The 21791-nt window shown below is 30.1% G+C and overlaps 1 protein-coding gene across 5 annotated transcripts in view; it reads left to right on the forward strand.

The window, feature by feature from the left end:
- Positions 1-20991, forward strand: part of LOC139520148 (centlein-like) — a 59514-nt gene extending 38523 nt beyond the window's left edge. For 3 of the 5 annotated variants that reach the window (XM_071312614.1, XM_071312615.1, XM_071312617.1), the window contains 18 exons: positions 241-329; positions 672-758; positions 2899-3067; positions 5692-5715; positions 8161-8258; positions 9805-9895; positions 10817-10943; positions 12361-12521; positions 13406-13537; positions 14306-14434; positions 14997-15094; positions 15528-15636; positions 16515-16574; positions 17054-17149; positions 17577-17762; positions 18161-18367; positions 18717-18788; positions 19821-20991. In XM_071312614.1, the coding sequence (XP_071168715.1) occupies positions 241-329; positions 672-758; positions 2899-3067; positions 5692-5715; positions 8161-8258; positions 9805-9895; positions 10817-10943; positions 12361-12521; positions 13406-13537; positions 14306-14434; positions 14997-15094; positions 15528-15636; positions 16515-16574; positions 17054-17149; positions 17577-17762; positions 18161-18367; positions 18717-18788; positions 19821-19904 (2019 nt within the window). In that variant the 3' untranslated portion in view covers positions 19905-20991. The remainder of the gene's footprint in view (positions 1-240; positions 330-671; positions 759-2898; positions 3068-5691; positions 5716-8160; positions 8259-9804; positions 9896-10816; positions 10944-12360; positions 12522-13405; positions 13538-14305; positions 14435-14996; positions 15095-15527; positions 15637-16514; positions 16575-17053; positions 17150-17576; positions 17763-18160; positions 18368-18716; positions 18789-19820) is intronic. The other 2 variants (XM_071312618.1, XM_071312616.1) reach the window with 1 other exon arrangement.
- The last annotated feature ends 800 nt before the right edge of the window (positions 20992-21791 follow it).

Raw genomic sequence — 21791 nt, forward strand, 5'->3', positions numbered from 1 at the left:
CAAACCCAAAACGCTATATGCAACTGACAAAACCAAAAACCCTCTCTTAAGGACAAACTTAAAGCAAAGTAAACAAAGCTTGTGATAAAAATGTCTCTCAGGAGCTGTGATTAACCAAACAAAAACAGATATATATATATATCCCTGTCCTTACTTCACCTTATCATAAGTAGAAGGTATTTATATAAGTTACTACTCATTTAACTATGAATAATGCACATGTTATGTCTTATATTTCAGATGCAGAGTAAGACTATATCTCTTAACAGTTTAGAAAGGGAATTAAGAGATGTCAGAGAAAATCGTGATCAACTACAAGGAGAAAAGAGGTAGAATATAATCATCAATGTCCTAGATGGAACTAGACTTTTATAATTCTGATATCTTATTTGTTTTTCATGATGACAAACTCAATTTCTGATACAGACCAATTTGCACATTTTTCATATAACTTTTAAATTTACCATATATTTTATTGTAATGTGAAAGCTCTTTCACATTTATATATGTAGGAAGGATGCACCATATATTTTATTGTTATGTGAAAGCTCTTTCACATTTATATATGTAGGAAGGATGCACCATATATTTTATTGTAATGTGAAAGCTCTTTCACATTTATATATGTAGGAAGGATACAAAGTACTGAAGTTTTATTTATATTTTAATAGAATGTTGAAGTCAGAGTCATTAGAGTTAAAACAACAGGCTGCACAACATAGAATGGAAGTAGCTGATCTTAAAAGGGAGATAAGCAGGTTTGTTATGTGACTTATTGGTCACTTTTGAATTAATAACTATTTGAGAACACCTCAATTATGAAATTAAGAAGAAATTGTAAGAGAAAATGTAATTTTGCAGATCAGTTGAACTTAAGTACAAACAAATATTACAGACTTTCAGTAGTAAAGGAATTATTTGAAATTCATGTAAATAATTCATATAAATTGTATGCATGGGAGATAATTTGCCATTTCATTAAAACAGCTAGTTATTAGGCACATATGTACAAATTAGTTTTATATTAAAAATTCTGAATTTTTAAGAATTTTCACCATTTAACACATATATTGTTAGTTTTCCTGAGTTCCTGCTACTATTTTATTGCATTTGTATGTGACAACATGAATAAAATAAATACATAATCAACAAATCATGTCAAAAATAAGTACTAGTATTGGAAAACTGAAATCCTATGCTGATCATAAGCATACATAAGCTCTTGGATGTGTTCAAATAAGCTGAAATTAAACGAAGATAAAACCGAGTTGATAATTTTCTCTCCGAAACACCGAGTAAAAGAGTTCACAGACTGTCACCTCACTTTTGGCAAAAACATCGTTAGTGATTCAGCATGCGTTAAGAACCTTGGTGTTTATTTTGACAAAACATTGGGGATGGACCAACAGATTAGTGCGACCTCGAAATCTTGTTTCTACCAAATCAGAAATATCGGTCGAATTCGTCCATTCATTACAGAGAATGCAGCAAAGACACTTGTTTGCTCTTTAGTGACGTCTCGCTTGGACTACGGAAATGCATTATTATATGGACTTCCGGCAAATGCAATCCAACGATTACAGCGTGTACAGAACACCGCCGCAAAATTAATCACAAGGAAAAAGAAAAACGAACATGTTACCCCAATTTTGAAACAACTTCATTGGCTGCCAATAACATTTCGTTGCAAATACAAAGTGTTGCTTTATGTGTTTAAAGCTCTGAAAAAAGAGGCACCCGAATACCTTCAAGAACTAGTTAACATTTACAAGCCAACAAGAACTCTTCGGTCTGAAAACAATATGTTATTAGTCAAACCACCAGTAAGAACAAAAACATATGGAGAGAGACGGTTTGATAGAGCTGCCGCCGTTTTATGGAATGACTTACCGAAAGAACTGCGAAACACGGAAACTGTGAATGAATTTAAGAAAAACATTAAAACTCATCTTTTTAGACAGGCTTATCCACATGATTAATAATCGGACAGTACTTAGACTTTTATTCGATCTCAGTATATATTTTAATGTATCATATCTACTTTTTATTGCATTTTTATTTCCTTTACTCTTTTTATTTTTAGTCATTTCTCATACTGACTTATTTTTTATTGCATTTTTATTTCCTTGAAATTGAAGCTCTTCTGTTAATTTTATTTTTTATTTTTATTTTTATTTTTTTAAATTGAAATTTATCTATATTTTAAAATTATAATTTTTTTTTACGGTCTCTATTTTGATTCTATTGAGCCATTGACACAAAGATATATAATTTTTTTTTTTTTTTTTTTTTAAATTGTGTTTATTTATCATTTTATATATATGTACTTGTATCATTGTTTTTTAAATGCATTGTAAAGCGCTTAGAGTAAATGTTTATTTAGATAAGCGCTATATAAGCACTGTAAATAATAATAATAATACATGTTAGCAGTGTAACCTTGATAAAAAAAACTATACTTTTAATATAAAATCAGTGAATGTGGTATGTTTGCCGCTGACAACTATTCAATAGAGTCCAAATGAAGCTAATTTTTAAAAGCATCTATAGGTCGCCCTTTTATCTTTAACAATAAGCAATACTTATACTGAATTACAGATCCAGACTTGTGACATGCATATGTAGAATGTTAGGATATTTTACATGTTTGTGAGCACTCAACCCTCTCTTTACCTGGAACAGTGGTGTAGCAATACAACATAGAAACATGTTGAAAATGTTTGAAATGGCTTGACACTCACATTTACATGAAGTAGAAAACAAACAAAAAACTAACAAAAGTCAAAAGACACAAAGTACAAGTTGTATTTGAAGCATTTGGCAATACATGACAACAATTGTATTAAAACTTTTACTTATGTAATACAATAAATTAAAATATCTAATTGACTTTTATAGACTGGAACGATCTGTTGAAGATGAGAAACATGTAAAAGAAAAGCTTGAGCGTGACAATATAGAACTGGGTCACAAGATTGAAATGGGACAGAAGTATGTCATGTCTACTAAGTCAGGACCTAAGGGAAAGAAGAAGGATCCAAGGAGCAGAAGCCAGGTGGCCAAACAGGTATGCAGTTTTTCCTAAAATTAAAATTTTGGTTGATTAATATATGTAATGGTTGAAAAGTCAAATATGTTGCCAGTTTGATATATTTTTTCACAACAATGTTTCACAGTAATATTATTAGCTCACCTGGCCTAAAAGGCCATGTGAGCTTTTCTCATCACTTGGCGTCCGTCGTCGTCGACGTCGTCGTCGTCGTCGTCGTCGTCGTCGTCGTCGTCTGTCGTCGTTAACAATTTTTCAAACATCTTCTCCTCTGAAACTACTGAATGGATTTGAATGAAACTTAACATGATTGTTCCTTAGTATATCCTGCACAAAATGTGCGCTTCGATTTTTGATCCGTCAAAAACATGGCCGCCGTTACTTAAAATAGAACATAGGGGTCAAATGCAGTTTTTGGCTTATATCTCAAAAACGAAAGCATTTAGAGCAAATCTGACATGGGGTAAAAATGTTCATTAGGTCAAGATCTATCAGCCCTGAAATTTTCAGATGAATCAAACAAACCATTGTTGGGTTGCTGCCACTTAATTGGTAATTTTAAGGAAATTTTGCAGTTTTTGGTCATTATCTTGAATATTATTATAGATAAAGATAAACTGTAAACAGCAAAAAAGATCAGCAAAGTAAGATCTACAAATAAGTTAATATGACCAAAATTATCAATTGACCCCTTAAGGGGTTATTGTCCTTTAATGACAATTTTTCACAATTTGTTCATCATATTTGCTAACTTTAAAAAATCTTCTCCTCTGAAACTACTGAATGGATTTGGTTAAAACTTAGCATGATTGTTCCTTAGATTATCCTGCACAAAGTGTGTGCTTTGATTTTTGATCCGTCAAAAAACATGGCCGCCGTTACTTAAAATAGAACATAGGGGTCAAATGCAGTTTTTGGCTTATATCTCAAAAATGAAAGCATTTAGAGCAAATCTGACACGAAGTAAAAATGTTCATTAGGTCAAGATCTATCAGCCCTAAAATTTTCAGATGAATCAAACAAAACCTTGTTGGGTTGCTGCCACTTAATTGGTAATTTTAAGGAAATTTTGCAGTTTTTGGTCATTATCTTGAATATTATTATAGACAAAGATAAACTGTAAACAGCAAAAAAGATCAGCAAAGTAAGATCTACAAATAAGTTAATATGACCAAAATTGTCAATTGACCCCTTAAGGGGTTATTGTCCTTTAATGACAATTTTTCACAATTTGTTCATCATATTTGCTAACTTTAAAAAATCTTCTCCTCTGAAACTACTGAATGGATTTGGTTAAAACTTAGCATGGTTGTTCCTTAGATTATCCTGCACAAAGTGTGTGCTTTGATTTTTGATCCGTCAAAAAACATGGCCGCCGTTACTTAAAATAGAACATAGGGGTCAAATGCAGTTTTTGGCTTATATCTCAAAAACGAAAGCATTAAGAGCAAATCTGACACGGAGTAAAAATGTTCATTAGGTCAATATCTATCAGCCCTGAAATTTTCAGATGAATCAAACATCCAATTGTTGGGTTGCTGCCACTTAATTGGTAATTTTAAGGAAATTTTGCAGTTTTTGGTCATTATCTTGAATATTATTATAGATAAAGATAAACTGTAAACAGCAAATATGATCAGCAAAGTAAGATCTACAAATAAGTCAATTTGACCAAAATTGTCAATTGACCTCTTTAGGAGTTATTGCCCTTTAAAGACTTTTTTCACAATTTGTTCATCATGTTGACTTACTTTAAAAAATCTTCTCTTATGAAACTGCTGTATCAATTTCAGCCAAACTTAGGCTAAATGAGTTTCAGAGTTTCAGAGTATCTAGTATAAATTTTATATTTCATTTCCTTGTATGTCAAGAAACATAGCTCCTATGGCTAAAATAGAACATAGGAGAAAATGATTTTTTTTTGCTTTTGAAGAAAATAGGACGATTCAAAGAACATTTAAATAAATTGAAAAGCCAAAATAATCATTGATGAGAGATTAAACCAAAAAAATTCATGTGAGCGATTCAGGCTCTTGAGAGCCTCTTGTTGTTAAACAAAGAAGAATTTCCTCTTTCATCAGGATTCTTTTATTTATTGGATCTCTATTTATATATCTTAATGTATTTCATTGATACACAAAGGGAGTTTGGGGTTTGGCAATATTTCCCTATTCCAGATGGTTAATTTTCTCAAATTTAAAACCTGCAAACCAATTATTTTTGATGTTTGAAATATGAGGGGAAATGTATCATATCTTAATAGAAATAAGTAGCAGAACCTGTTTCTTTAAAGATTTATTGATTATGTTTAGACTAAATATTGGATGACTTTTTTCAAGTCTACAAAAGTCTTATTTTTTCATGAATTTTTTTTTAGTGTTATTTTGTGGTCATAAAAGTGAAACCTTAGGATGGCTTTGAAATTTGTATTTTAACCAATTAATATTGAAAACAACAAACCTTTAATGATGTCAAAATATGAAGCATTGTTGTACGGCTCATTTTTTCGTAGTTTTTTTGTCCTCTTTATAGTATTTGTTGCTAATATTATAGTTAGTCTTCCGTTTTTCAATACAAGATGTAAATATTCATTTTTAGTAGTTTGTATTGAATTATTCATATTATATGACAACATTTTGTAGAATTTAAACCTACAAGGTCAACAGGTAGGTCTATGTTGTATAAACATATATACTCTGATCATGTGACATTGTTGTCAAGGAGATAGGTTAGCACATCAGACTGACTGGTTCCCTTATTGCCTAAACAACACTCAAAACTGTTCAATATTTTTACAGTAATTCGGGGTTTTGTGAACTCTAAATTCAGATTTATCAATGCATCCAGTTATTAATGTGAATGTGGGATCTAATTAATGCAATGCAAAAATTTTGTGAAAGAAAATCGTTACTAAAATACTGAAATTATGAATGCCCGTTTTTTAGTGGAACCTGATACTGTTGTTTTTTTTAGCATTTATGAAACATTGCAATAATTTATGAATTTACAGTATATTGGTTTTTTTTCTACCTAGTCTAGGAAAATATCTAATTCATTCTTGTTCAGATTTATTAATAGTATTTTATGGGGGATATAAAGGTAATAGGGAACCAGTTATACATCCCAGAAACTAAATTCATTCATTGAGTGAAATGGTGAATGATGGTGGTGCATGTTGATATAATTATATAAATGTGTGCTGTGCAGTATTTATCGGAGCATTTTACAGAGCTTTTATTTTAATTTGTTGAACAGTTTGCTATCATGGATGAGGATAATTTCTCCATTTACACTCTTAAATATCATTCATGTTCACATTGCAGCAAGATCTATAAATCTAAATGTGTTTTTTTCAATCTTTATTTTTTATTCAATGACAAAAAAAGCACAAAATATTCAACTAGAAGTTGTTTTTGACTCCTTACTTTGAATTCAAAGACCAAAAAGCACAAAGATTAAATTAGAAGTGTTTTCCCTCTATTTTTGATTCATCTACCGATTGCAGCAAGACATTTTAAACTAGATGTGGATTTCACGCTTTAATTTTTATTAAAAAAACGTAAAAAGCCTTAAATATTCAACTAGGAGTACTTTTCGTAATTTACTTTATATTCTAAGACAAATGCTACAGCTTTATCCCAAATTTTGTTTAGCTCATCTTGGACCAAAGTGCCTTTTGAAAACAGTATTTTGTCCTCACTTTAGTCAATTTAATAACTTTGTATACTGTCTGTCATCATAAATATTTTCATTGAAAAACCATTCTGCCAATCTGTACTGAAATGTCTCGGCTGTCATGGACGATCATTAACATTGATGTAATGGAACTTTTTATGTACGAGGTGAAAAATTGCTTATGTAAAAAAAATGCCAAATTAATTCACAAGTATTATGCATGGTATAAAGAAATATGAATATTTATCACTGATACTGATCAACACAATAAAAGACTTTTTTTTCATATTGTGTGGATAAAAAGGGATATATGGAGTTAACACCAATACAAACTCAACCTTGCATCATAAAAAACAAAAATACATTCAGAGGGTATTTTTTGTAAATTAGCATTTATCAAAAAAGAACTGTTCAAAGTTTCTAAACACAATGTCCAAATTTTTTTTTTTAATTCAGATTAAATTTGTTCATTTTACTCGTCTCCCTTTATCTGAAGTGTTTGTAAATCATATTGAAAATGAAGAACATCTTTATTCATAATACACATCCTAGGGATATTTTGTTCACTTCTTTCAAATGATTAAATGTTACAACTATTTTATTTCATGTCAATAAGGGACGACATCAAAAGTTCAATGTAGGATTAAAAACTTTAAATTAAAATTAAAATTCACATAGTTTTTTCCCTGACCCACCCCCTCTTAACTTAATTTGAGAAAAATTTATTGACCAATATGGATACATGTTAAATTGATTTTGGATAAACAAAACTTGCAGCAATTTTAATCCCCCCACCCCCAAACTATTTGATTTAAGTTTTTTTTATCCTACATTGATCTTTTGATGTCGTCCCTAAGAGATTTGTACTTCTTAATTTATCTTTTAGTAATTTTGAGGAAAAAAATATTTCTGATAACATTGGAAAAATAGAACTGAAGATATTGCTTTGTCCAAAGATTTAGCAAGCTTTCTCACTGTTGACATACCCTTTGCTTCAATAGACATTTGTTGTCGGAATTCAGTATTTTGAATTATATCAGTTTTAGTACTTCAGAATAATTCAAGGTACAATTTTATAAAGTCTTGCAAGCTTTTAAGTAAACTTTTTTTGTGCTTTTCTTTTTATATCTTTGGGTTATCGAATGTGTTGCATGCCTTTTTACATGATAGTAAGTATCGATAATTCTTTAGTGAATTACTAATACCTCCTATTTTTAGGTGCACCTACATAAATACAATATAAAGTGCTTTTGAAAAAGTGCATTTGAAAAAGTGCATTTGAAAAAGTGCATTTATAAAAAAAAATTAAAAAGAAGAAAATACATGTGATATTATTGTTACAACCTTGTGAAAGGCATATGCCAAATGACTGTTGATACTATAAATTTAAGCTATTTAAAATTGATAATTTAACAGTATTATTAATGTTTTCATAGTACCAGAGATCACTAAACAAAAGTATTGATAAGATGAAGAGAGTGTTTAGAAACTTTGAAGATGAAGGATGGGAAGAGATATCTGAAGATGTGGAAGAGTAAGTACACTTATTTATTGTGTGTCAAATATTTTTGATATGTTGAAAGACCAGTTATCAAAAGACTGCATATGCTTGCAAATTAGAAACAGGAATTCTTATATGACTTCCTTATTACGCTTTGTAAACAAAGCCGTGTTCTAATGAGCACAAAATATGTTTGACACATGCGCACGAACTTACTGTGTATATTAACGTTATTTCCATCGTTATCCTTTAAAATATATACATTTAAGCAGCTAGCATAAACTTTTATTATATATTTTTATAAAATAACATATATTTACCCTGCTCATAGTTTTTAAACTTATACAATATGAAATGTAATGCACAGACTCCTCGGGGAGGAAACAGGAAAAGCCAAACATTTGTACAGTATTTTCGTACGCTTCTACCTACAAAAATACTTTATTTGTCCTATTAGAATCGAAATAATTCCTTTGTGTCATGCTCTATGCTCATTTTAACAGGGGTAGGCATTATATTTGACCACATTTTACACCTCGCTAACGCTCAGTGTACAATATCTACAAATATAATGCCTACCCATGTTAAAATGAGCATAGAGCATGACATGAAGGAATTATTTCTTAATCATATTATAGGATCTATGATAAAAAAAAGAGAGGTTAAAGATATTTAAACCCATAAGTCAAAACGACAATGCTATGGCAAAAAACAAAAAGCTATCGATAGACAAATAACAGTACGGCCTACAACTTGTTCACAAAACACAACATAGAAACTTAAAACTGAGCAACAAAAACCTAACTGGGGGGATCTCAATTTGAGACAGAAACACATAATTTATATTTGAAACAGTAAATCATAGTTTCAATTTGAATCAGTAAGACATAGTTTATATTTGAGACAGTAAAACATAGTTTATATTTGAGACAGTAAAACATAGTTTATATTTGAGACAGTAAACATAGTTTATATTTGAGACAGTAAACATAGTTTATATTTGAGACAGTAAAACATTGTTTATATTTGAAATAGTAAAACATTGTTTATATTTGAGACAGTAAAACATTGTTTATATTTGAAATAGTAAAACATTGTTTATATTTGAGACAGTAAAACATAGTTTATATTTGAGACAGTAAAACATAGTTTATTTTTGAGACAGTAAAACATAGTTTATATTTGAGACAGTAACACATAGTTTATATTTGAGACAGTAAAACATAGTTTATATTTGAGACAGTAAAACATAGTTTATATTTGAGACAGTAAACATAGTTTATATTTGAGACAGTAAACATAGTTTATATTTGAGACAGTAAAACATAGTTTATATTTGAGACAGTAAACATAGTTTATATTTGAGACAGTAAAACATAGTTTATATTTGAGACAGCAAAACATTGTTAACATTTGAGACCGTAAAACATAGTTTATATTTGAGACAGCAAAACATTGTTTACATTTGAGACCGTAAAACACAGTTCATATATATTTGAGACAGTAATACATAGTTTATATTTGATACAGTAAAACATAGTTTATATTTGAGACAGTAAAACATAGTTTATATTTTCAGACTCAGTGAAGAGACAGAGAGTGATACATTAGGTCAAGCTATTGTATCATTGTCCAGATCTACTAATGATGATAGTCCTCCTGGTTATAGGGTAAATATTAAATTATTTTAACCTAATTTAGTCCTTGCTCAATAATATCTTGTCTTTAAATTTTGCATCCAGGTTATTATTTTCAAAGTTATTCTTTCATGTCATGCTCGAATATCATTTTAACATGGGTAGGCATTTTATATGTTTCAATATTTGTATGCGGAGCATAAGCGAGGTGTTTATATGTTAACAAATATAATGCCTACTCATGTTAAAATGATCAATGAGCATAGTATAGTCGAAAAATTTCCATTCAAATTGGAAATTAAGTTCTTTTGTGCTTCAAAGCCGACCTGTAATACACTTTCAAAAGACAACCATGATGATTGGTTGAAGCCAAAATGTTATAGAAACTTGAACGTTTCAGGATAAAAATAAGAAGCTACATGTAAAATTACTTTGAGAACGATTTTATTTAATATCAAACAATAATGTCCATTTTGATCTCCTGTGTTGTTCAAAACACAACTGACAATGAAATTTCAGTTTTGATGTCAATCACATGCAGCCCATGTTCTATTGGAATTAGAACAGGGCATTGCTTACAGAGCAAAAAAAGAATGTCATATATGAATCAGAAATAATATTTGCATGCCATTAAAATTTCACAACTACTGTTCTCAAAGTATTGTATTCTAGCATTTAACATAAATCAGGGTTCTCACTTCGGATTCTTGAAGCAACATTTTACAATTTTGATGTATCTTTGGACTCGCAACTTACACAAGTTTGAAAATAATGATGGTCAAGACAGATTTTGATGATCCCTGTATATTTTATAAGTATCATATGTGAAGGAATTATTTTCAATATTTAAATTTATGTTTTGATAAATATAGCAACTGGTGTCATGTGTTTTAATTTTGAAACATTTTATATTATTTGATATGTTCTCAGACTAAAACTTTTGTATTGTTATAGGGTAAACGATCTGGTAGACCAGTACATAGAATCAACAGAGTTTCCCTGAGAAACCAGAGAGGAGGCAAAACTAATGGGAGAAATAATGGGGCTTATTCCAGTAGTAGTGGTACCAACACTAGAACTGGTAAGTAAATAATGGGGCTTATTCCAGTAGTAGTGGTACCAACACTAGAACTGGTAAGTAAATAATGGGGCTTATTCCAGTAGTAGTGGTACCAACACTAGAACTGGTAAGTAAATAATGGGGCTTATTCCAGTAGTAGTGGTACCAACACTAGAACTGGTAAGTAAATAATGGGGCTTATTCCAGTAGTAGTGGTACCAACACTAGAACTGGTAAGTAAATAATGGGGCTTATTCCAGTAGTAGTGGTACCAACACTAGAACTGGTAAGTAAATAATGGGGCTTATTCCAGTAGTAGTGGTACCAATACTAGAACTGGTAAGTAAATAATGGGGCTTATTCCAGTAGTAGTGGTACCAATACTAGAACTGGAAAGTAAATAATGGGGCTTATTCCAGTAGTAGTGGTACCAATACTAGAACTGGTAAGTAAATAATGGAGCTTATTCCAGTAGTAGTGGTACCAACACTAGAACTGGTAAGTAAATAATGGGGCTTATTCCAGTAGTAGTGGTACCAACACTAGAACTGGTAAGTAAATAATGGGGCTTATTCCAGTAGTAGTGGTACCAATACTAGAACTGGTAAGTAAATAATGGGGCTTATTCCAGTAGTAGTGGTACCAATACTAGAACTGGTAAGTAAATAATGGGGCTTATTCCAGTAGTAGTGGTACCAATACTAGAACTGGTAAGTAAATAATGGGGCTTATTCCAGTAGTAGTGGTACCAATACTAGAACTGGTAAGTAAATAATGGGGCTTATTCCAGTAGTAGTGGTACCAACACTAGAACTGGTAAGTAAATAATGGGGCTTATTCCAGTAGTAGTGGTACCAATACTAGAACTGGTTAGTGATATTCTTACATACTCTCTTCTTATTACTAATGATGGTAATACATGCGACTTTGAAATGAAAAAAATCTAAAATTTTAATACTTCCAATTTATTCTCATTCTTTAACTCTGATTTCTAAAAGAGATTTTGATTGAACCTTTGCAAACTAAAAAATTGGTGTTTCCTGAAAAAAGGTTTTCCTCATCCTCTTTTCATAAGTATCTATTGTGATTGCTTTTAAGGTGGTACCTAACACTACAGGGAGATAACTCTGTAAAATCAGCTAAACGTTTTAATAACGTTGTGTTGTAAAGGGAATAGTAAGCTTGTCAAGGATCAAAATTGGTGTTTTTCAAACTGCTATATAACCAGTGTAATTTTTCTGATAAAATGGTTGGTTCAAAATTTTTGAAATTTTTATATTTTTGTTAAAGGGTCAATGTAAATACTTTGTCAAAATTTAATGAAAATTAAACGAGACAAATCAATTTTAGTGAAAGTGTTGGGTACCACGTTAATCTTGCATGAATGAATAATTTTTTACTTATTTTGTATTGTCATTATTTCTTTGTTTATTTATAGTGGTATTAAGAGAGACAGCCACCTCACCAATGGCCTCTCCAGTGAGGGGAGTTTTAAAAGCCTCACCCTCTCCTAGGAGTAGTGAACAGAAATCTACCCATAATCAACTCCTACGACAACTGAAACAATTGAAACAGAGAGTTGTACAGCTACAGCAACAGGTATGGTTAAAATATACTTAGAAATAAAGTGTTATACAATTTCAACAATATGTATGATTAGAATATACTTCAGAAATAATTCATGGGGGCTTGAATATATACTGATTTACCACAGGGTTCTTTATGCTAAACATTTACCTAGAACAATAGTGAAATGTAGAATATCCGTGTAAAGGTAAAATACAAGCCCAATGAATTATTTCTATTCATATAGGACAAATACAGCAATGCTTTTGGATCATGCACTCTAGGGGAAGTATATTTGCAGTTCCCATAATTAAACGCACTATAACATGATGCAAAAGAACATAGCAAACTGAATAAGTGACATGCTTAAACTATTTTCAATAACGGTTTTAGATAAGTTTGGAATTATTTAAATAATGATATTACTTATATGTTTAAAAGGCTTATAACACATTCTTTTCAGGCGTCGTTTGTTTACGTTTCCTTGTTGTAAAGATTTTCGGTTATCTCAATATTGCATTTTCATGTAAAATGCTTATATTCAAAGACGTCAGGTAGCTTATTCATAACAAAAACATGTGACATGGGAGTATGATCAGAACCACCCAAACAATATATTTATATTTAACCATGGGTGTGTACTTACAGTATCATATTAGAATTAGAAACATATTTCCAATTGAGTAAATTCAAGAGTGGAAAAAAATAATCATGTTAGGAAAATATGACAACTTTGAACTAGTTTTCTGAAACACTTAGATAAGTTGATTACATTGTATAGGACACCCTATCGAAATACACATTTAAAAAAAAATTCTTCTGTGTATTAGGTATTTTCAAAATGTTTTTTTTGCAGAATTGCAAATCACCTTGTATCAAATACTGTTAGAATTTATCAATTGATATTCAAATTTCAGGTTACAACGCTAAGAGAAGCTAAATCTGTGGCAAAGAAATCTTTGGAAGACAACAAAGATACCAGTACACAGTTACAAACAGATCTGTCACAAGCTAATAAAAGATTACAGATGGCAAAACAAACTATCCAGGTATACATATAAAATATTTAAAATATAGACCAGTACACAGTTACATACAGATCTGTCTCAAGCTAGTAAAAGATAACAGATGGCAAAACAAACTATACAGATACTGTAGTCATATAAAATATATGCAAAACATTTTAGATGGTTTCTTGTCTTCTCCAACACAAAAATCCAGACATTCATATGTGAATCCAGGATTTGATGTAACATGGGCCCTCCTGATAATAAGAAATTGGAGGACCTTATTTTGATACAGAATTGGCTGCAACTTAACCTTTATTTTATGTTACATTCTTTTTTGGAGCTGTGAACACCAGGACTGCCCATATGAATCTGCACCTGATATTGAATTTTGTTATTACATCATTTAGGAGACTAATTTTGATTATTGTCTGTCAATCCTTTTAAGGGGGTAGACCTTGGTACAGGGAGATAACTCTTTAAATCAGTTATGTGTTTGTGAAAGTCAAGTTTCCTCAATGAATTTTAAGCATTTACCTGAAACAGATTGAAAATAATCTATGTAACCTAGAAGCTTAGAATATATTTATGAAAATGTTTGACACAAACGTACTGATGATTTTAAGAGTTATTTCCCTTAACCTAGGTCTACCTCCTTAATTGATTCTTTAGATATATTATTTCATACTAAAACAGAAGCTACAAGATACATTGAAAATTTAAGTAAGAGTTATGGTTGTATTTGACCTTAGTTTATCATTTCAAATATTTAAAAAGTATTTAAATGACCATAACTTCTTATTGTTTTAGAAACTGACAACAGATGTAGAGAAAGTGCAGCATGAAAAAGGACAACTTGAAGTATTACTGGCTTCTAAAGACACTGCTGTAGATAAACATTCAGAACAAGATTGGAAGTTATTAGAAACTAGACTTAAGGTAAGGATCAAATGTCAACCATTTTATATATTTTAAAGAGAATCCAAGCGAATTGTTATTTTTTTTTTTATCTATTTATTTTTCTTGTTATCATAACTTGTTAAACTTATGATTTATTGGTAATTTCACAACTTTTCAATTTTGTGACATTGATTTCACTGAAAAATCTGTCATAAGTTTAAAAATGCTATTTTTTTTCTATAATTCATTGCTGAGTTTTAGATTTTCCACCATGTTTGTCCTTGTTTATGCACTTGATAAAACTAAAGATAGTAACCACTAGATATTAGGACTTTGAAGAGTTCTTTTTATGAATGAGTTGCAGTGGTTAAACTGTAGTCTATCAGCATAAATGATGTCTGACATTGAATAATCCACTCTTACTGTGATTTAATAACATTGGCATTGTGGCATTAGAAATATATAAGAAAATGCAAGAATGATATAGTCATCTATTTGACAGTACTGTCCAAGGCAAACATTTTAGTACATTTTGTATTGTAAAATTAGATTTTTTTTATATTTTGTTTTTTTACAAGTTTCTATTTAATGTTTATTTTAGGCATCATCAAATGAGATATGTAGACAGTCTGCACAGATGAGACAGATGAAACAAGATAATGATATGTTACAGGAACAAAATCGTAATCTACAAGACAGGTTGGTGACATTTACATTAACATTATATTTTAAGCAAATGAAGAAAAACATTGATATTTTTTTTTTGTTTGTAGACATTTTTTTTACAAAAAAAGTTCTTAACACCCCAACATCCACACCAAAATCCATGTGATATTATTATTCAGGATATAAAGAGATAAGATTTGATTTTGCAATATTGAAAAAGTTTCAAAAAACAACATAGTATAGTCTAGTTGAAAGATTTATGTGTTCAAACATATTGATGGCATTTTAGGCCTTATTGGAGCAAAATATCATCATTTCCGACCAAGTGTCAAATCCATTCAACATTCCAATAGCACATTCTCTCCTCACAACCTGTATGAAAGTTTCAAGTCCCAGCTCTCAGCGAATTGAAACCTAATAATTAGTGTGATAATGTTCGGTTAGCAATATTTTGCTTTATTTACAGAATAAACCGATTGGAAAGAGATACAAGCCAGAAGAGAAACCTATTAGAAGAACAGAGGTCAAAATTAAAACAAGTTCAATCAAGTGCAAAAACAGATGCTAATGCAGTTGTAAGTATACAGAAACTAAATAATTAGATTTGTATATCATGGAGGCAAATTATAATTGTCAAATTAAAAGTCAATATTTATGACTAGCTGTATTTTTTATCACCATTATTTTATAAGGGCAAACATCAGTACACTGTTCATCCTTATTTTGTCATTATGAGTATAAGAAGATGTGGTATGATTGCCAATGAGACAACTCTCCACCAGGGACCAAAGGACGTATAATTTGGTCACTGTACAGCCTATAACAATAGGCAAAACTGATACCTTATAGTCAGCTATGAAAGGCAATGAAATGACAAATGTAAAACAATTAAAACTAACATCCTAATTAATGTACAAAACAATATACAAAAAACAAATATAATATATAGCAACAAACAACTACCACTGAATCATAGGCTCCTGACTTGGGACAGGCACATTCAGGATGTGGCCACTTAAACATGTCTGATGTTGCCAAACCCTCCTCCTAACCTGCGACAGTGATGCTATATACAACATAAGAACACAACTTGAAATCAGATTAAAAGGTCTCAACTCATGGTAATTTGTATAAAGCAAAATGCTGGTACTAGTGTCACATTTGACTCTGAAAGATTTTTCAAAATAAGTACAAATGTGACTTTTGAAAGCTACCTTTCAAATTAGTTTAGAAATTACCATCATAGTTTATGAAAAGTTTACCTTGTGATATAATGTGTAATCTGTGAATTTCATAAAGTAGAAACACGATTTGAGCTTACTGTTCACACTAAAAATCCTTGCTTACTTCATTTATGTAAGCTAAAACAGTTTATTCTTCTATTTATTAAATAAACTTGTAATCTGATTTTAGAATATTATAAATTATTTATGTTATTTATTTTATTTTTCAGGAGGAACTAGAGACAAAAATCAAATTGTTACAAGAGACTATTGATAAAAACAAGACCCAAGTAAGAAATCAAATATTTTTGATCTGTAAAGTAACTTAAAGTAGTTATTATGTCTCCCTTTTATATTATATTAAGAAATCATATTGGTTTTGTTCTTTTATTTTGTTTGTGTTTCAAGAAGTTTATGGATAGAAATTCTTTTATAGTTTACAATTGAATGAAATAAAATATAAATTTTGTTCTCTCACTCTATCTGCTTGTCAAAGAAGTTTATGGATGAAATTCTTAAATAGTTAACATACGAATGAAATGAAACATAACTGATTGTAATTATGTACAATCTAATCCTTTTGTGTTTATTTGTGTTTATTTTCTTTATCAAATATGGAAGGAATTTCTAGTTTTACCTCTTTTAAGTGAACAACTTTCTATTCTTTATCTCAAACTTAATAATTTTCTTTCTATATTATTATTGATTTTGAATGCCTTTTCACAGTGAAAAAAGATGTAAATTTTTATCACGTTGTATTTATTTTTAGGCTGATTCACTGAAGAAAAGATTAAGTGCAGTAACAAGGGAAAAAAGAGATTATGAGGAAAGGTTCCTTAAATTAACAAATGAGTTAGAGAAAAAGGTAAAAACAATTTTTATACAAGATAATTCAAGGTCTATTTTACTTTGTAGACCTTTATTTAGAAAGTTCCATGTGAAAAAGTAATAAAAGAGAATAATTAAGTTTAGAAGAACACAATATGGAATGACAATTTTTTGGCAACAAAAAAGAATAGAACAATTAGATATAAATAAATTTTGTGTTTTTACTGTCTTCTGATTGGTTAAATTATTAGTTTTATTTTCAATGTTGTCAATTTTGATGGCGACACGCCCACTTTGACGTTGTGTATTCAATGTGAAGAGTCAAAAATTAGTTTTATGGTTCAATAAATTCAAAATAGATTATAGCCATTCATTAAATGCACTGTTTAAAAAAAACAGTAAATCTTAAAAATTTTAAGTGAGCCTTAAACAGGGGTTTCATTCTATTTATTTTCCATTTTTAGACAAAGCAGTTGATAGACACCCAAAATAAGAAGATGGAACTAGAGTCATCAGTGGGTGAACTAGAAAACACAGCACAGCAACAGTTGAGAGGACTAGCTTCACAAAGTGAAATGGCCATTGAAGCAGCACAAGATAAACTAACCAATGCATATAGACAGATTCAAAACTACCAACAATTCATTAAGGTAAAGAAGTGTTTTACCTGTGTATGGTTTTGTCTGTAATGACAGATTAGGACAATACTATTGTTCCTTAATCAATAAAAAAGTGAACCAAAATATAAATGAATCTACAGTTAACATGTTAATTCTTGCCTTGAAACATTTTGTAATATTACCTCACTGATCTGAAAATTATGCTTGAAACTCTATAGACTCCACTAAAAATCTAGCCTTTTAAGTCAGATTTTGACTGGATAAAAGAAGAAAAGTTCAAGGCTTTATATAGTTAGCTGACCACTTCAACAGAGAGTCTAAAATTTTATTTGTAATTCTACACCATATTGGTTGCAGATAAACAATAGAATTGAATTATTATTTCTTAATCTGCATACATAATTTAGTCTATTTTGTTTTAATTTTAGTCACTAGGCCATGACTTAATAAAGAAAACCAGTAGAACAAGATCTGAAGCCAGAGAATCATTAAACAAGAGAGAAAGAGATGTCAATCGTGAAGCTAACTCCTCCTTACAAAAGGCTCAGAGTCTAGCTAAAAATATCCTCAATCTTAGCCAATCAGATATAGATGATATCATGAGTGCAGACGGCGATCCAGAGAGAATGGCAATGGTATGTATGATTTAATTTGATAACATTGAAAACCTTGCTATTACATCGTCTCAGATTTTTTGAGGCAGATTAACTTTAACAGTCTGTTTTATATTTATTTTGCTTGTTTCTTGTTATTACTGTGAAACAGAAATCGACAACAAAAAATTGAAATAGGAATAGGAATAGTTGCCTCATTTGAGGTAACCATGAAAATAAATTCAACTTTTTTATGACTTTATGATCATATATATCCTGAACTTAACTATTGTTTGTTATTTTTTTCCCCATAGAATTTGGTTAAAGGGGTCAGAAATATTATAACTAATATGACTTTATGTATTCATATAACACAATTATCTTTACCTAGGATGATATGAGTGATGACAAACGAAGAGACAAGAGATGGTTGAAAAAATGTGAAAAACTTGTTGTCAGTAAGGTAAGACTAAAACTATGCAAAATCAACCCATTACTTTGGATTCATAATTTTTTGTGGGATACTAATTTTCATAGATTAACCACAAAGTTAAATATTCAAAGAACAAATTATCTTTAGACTTGTTAGCAGATTTTGTTAAAACAACGGAATTAAATACTTCTAAAAAATGCAAAATTTCCTCAATTCAGGAAATTTATATCCATGAAAATAAATGAATCAACAGTATTTGTATGAGTTGGTCAGTTGACTCTGATAAAACTGCTGGTCACATACAAACTCCAGATCTTACCAAACTCTTTAGCCCCATTAGTTGATTTAAAAATATTCTAGCAGATTTTATTTTCTAGTATTTCTTAAAATGTTTATGATATGTATTAGGGATGTCAACAATGTCCGAATAACAGTATTGCTTGATACATCTGAAATATTTAGCATATAATGTAATATTTTGTTATATTTTTGTCAAGAACTGCAATCTCATATTGTGTAAAGTGCTTTTCTGGATTTACCTTCATCACTAACATTCATAACCAAATATTTAAAAGCTAATGATATACAAGAACAGATAACAGATATAAAAAGAGCTATATGACCAAAAAGGCTTTTTAAGGTGGTACCCAACACTTTCACTAAAATTAATTTGGCTCGTTTAATTTTCATAAAATTTTGACAAAGTATTTACTTTGTCCCTTTGACAAAAATATAAAAATTTCAAACAATTTGAACTAACCGTTTAATCAGAAAAATTACACTGGTTATATAGCAGTTTGACAAACACTTATTTTGATCATTGAGAAGCTTAATATTCCCTCATGAACACAACGTCATTAAAACGTGCTGCTTATTTTACAGAGGTATCTCCCTGTAGTGTTAGGTACCACCTTAATAGCACAATATTTGATATATTTCAGGATTTTTAATAGCACAACATATTTTTTAGGATTTTTAATAGCACAACATATTTTTTAGGATTTTTAATAGCACAACATATTTTTTAGGATTTTTAATAGTAAAATATTTTCTTTATTACAGGATGATTTTGTGATACCATTAGTAGAACTGTTTGTACAGAAGATGGAAGAAAGAGTTGACCTCTTGAGTCAGATGTACTCATGATATTTTACATTGTTGAGACATTGTGCATTTATGTAATTCACAACTCAGGTTACAATCATAACTATTCATATTTATATGAAACCAGCAAAACTAATAATGCAATGATATTTGAAGTTTTACAATTTGTATGTTGGAATGTAATGATCTGAATTCGGGAACAATTCCTAGGATTTACAGATTAAAGCAGCATTTTGAATAAGGATTGTGGTTCCGAACTATTTTTTCATCATCAGGTTGAACAATTGGTCTTTCTGTATAATTATATTAGTACACTGTATAACCAACAAGCACCATTATAACTGTGATATTTGTACATTCCGTCCACTTTGAATATAGTAGATAACATACATGTATTTGAATGCTTTTTTTACATGTAATAACACATTTACATTACTTGTAAATTTCAATGGTTGTAATTTAAAAGAGCAGATAAAAAATAGTTTCTTTTTTCAAATGTGTATACATATATATATATACAACTCGTCTAATATATATATAGCAATACAGGTGCTAGTGCTATGATTTTGTTATAGATATTTTTGTTTAAAAGAAATGCTGATATTTATTAATCTTAACTTATTTGATTATGAAATACTATGTATCTCATTATACCAGAAGTGAGTTAAATCAATTCCTTTCTCACAAAAAGATTTGTTAAAGGATTGATATCAATACAATATAAAGAATTGGAAAGTAGCAATATGTTATATTTTCTCATGACACAAAATCCTTTAAAATCTTGACAAAACTGAAAGCAAAGAAACTACTCTTTTTAAAGTTTATTTATTGTTAGTGGAGTTTTTTTTTAAATATTTTTTTGAGGGGATATGTGAGACATCTGTTTAAGAACACTGTCCAACATTATCACCTAAACGAAAGATTTGACCAACTTTTGTTTTACTTGAAAATTATTTTTCAAAATGATTAAAAATACTTATAGGGCTTTAATTGTTTAAAAGAGATATAACATTATTAGTATTAGTACTGTACTAATGAGTGATGTAGTTTAGGTAGGACCTATGTATTTTTGAGGTATTTGTAAATATTTTTATCATTTATTTATGTAATAAAAGTGAAAATGCATTAATTTTGAGTTTTTGTTTGTTTTTGTATTTTTTATGCAAGGATAGAATACTGCTATTTTTAGCTCACCTGGCCCGAAGGGCCAAGTGAGCTTTTCTCATCACTTGCTGTCCGGCGTCCGTCGTTGTCGCTAACTTTTACAAAAAAATTTTCCTCTGAAACTACTGGGCCAAATTAAACCAAACTTGGCCACACTCATCATTGGGATATCTAGTTTAAAAAATGTGTGGATTGACCCGGCCAACCAACCAAGATGGCCGCCATGGCTAAAAATAGAACATAGGGGTAAAATGCAGTTTTTGGCTTATAACTCAAAAACCAAAGCATTTAGAGCAAATCTGACATGGGGTTAAATTCTTTATCAGGTCAAGATCTATCTGCCCTGAAATTTTCAGATGAATAGGCCAACCCGTTGTTGGGTTGCTGCCCCTGAATTGGTAGTTTTAGGGAAATTTTGCTGTTTTTGGTTATTATCTTGAATATTATTATAGATAGAGATAAACTGTAAACAGCAATAATGTTCAGCAAAGTAAGATTTACAAATAAGTCAACATGATAAAAATAGTCAGTTGACCACTTTAGGAGTTATTGCCCTTTATAGTCAATTTTTAACCATTTTTCGTAAATCTTAGTAATCTTTTACAAAATTCTTCTCCTCTGAAACTACTGGGCCAAATTAATCCAAACTTGGCCACAATCATCTTTGGGGTATTTAGTTTAAAAAATGTGTGGTGTGACCCAGCCAACCAACCAAGATGGCTGCCATGGCTAAAAATAGAACATAGGGGTAAAATGTAGTTTTTG

Source organism: Mytilus edulis, chromosome 4, assembly GCF_963676685.1.
Source record: "Mytilus edulis chromosome 4, xbMytEdul2.2, whole genome shotgun sequence".
In the NCBI taxonomy this organism is placed as follows: Eukaryota; Metazoa; Mollusca; class Bivalvia; order Mytilida; family Mytilidae; genus Mytilus; species Mytilus edulis.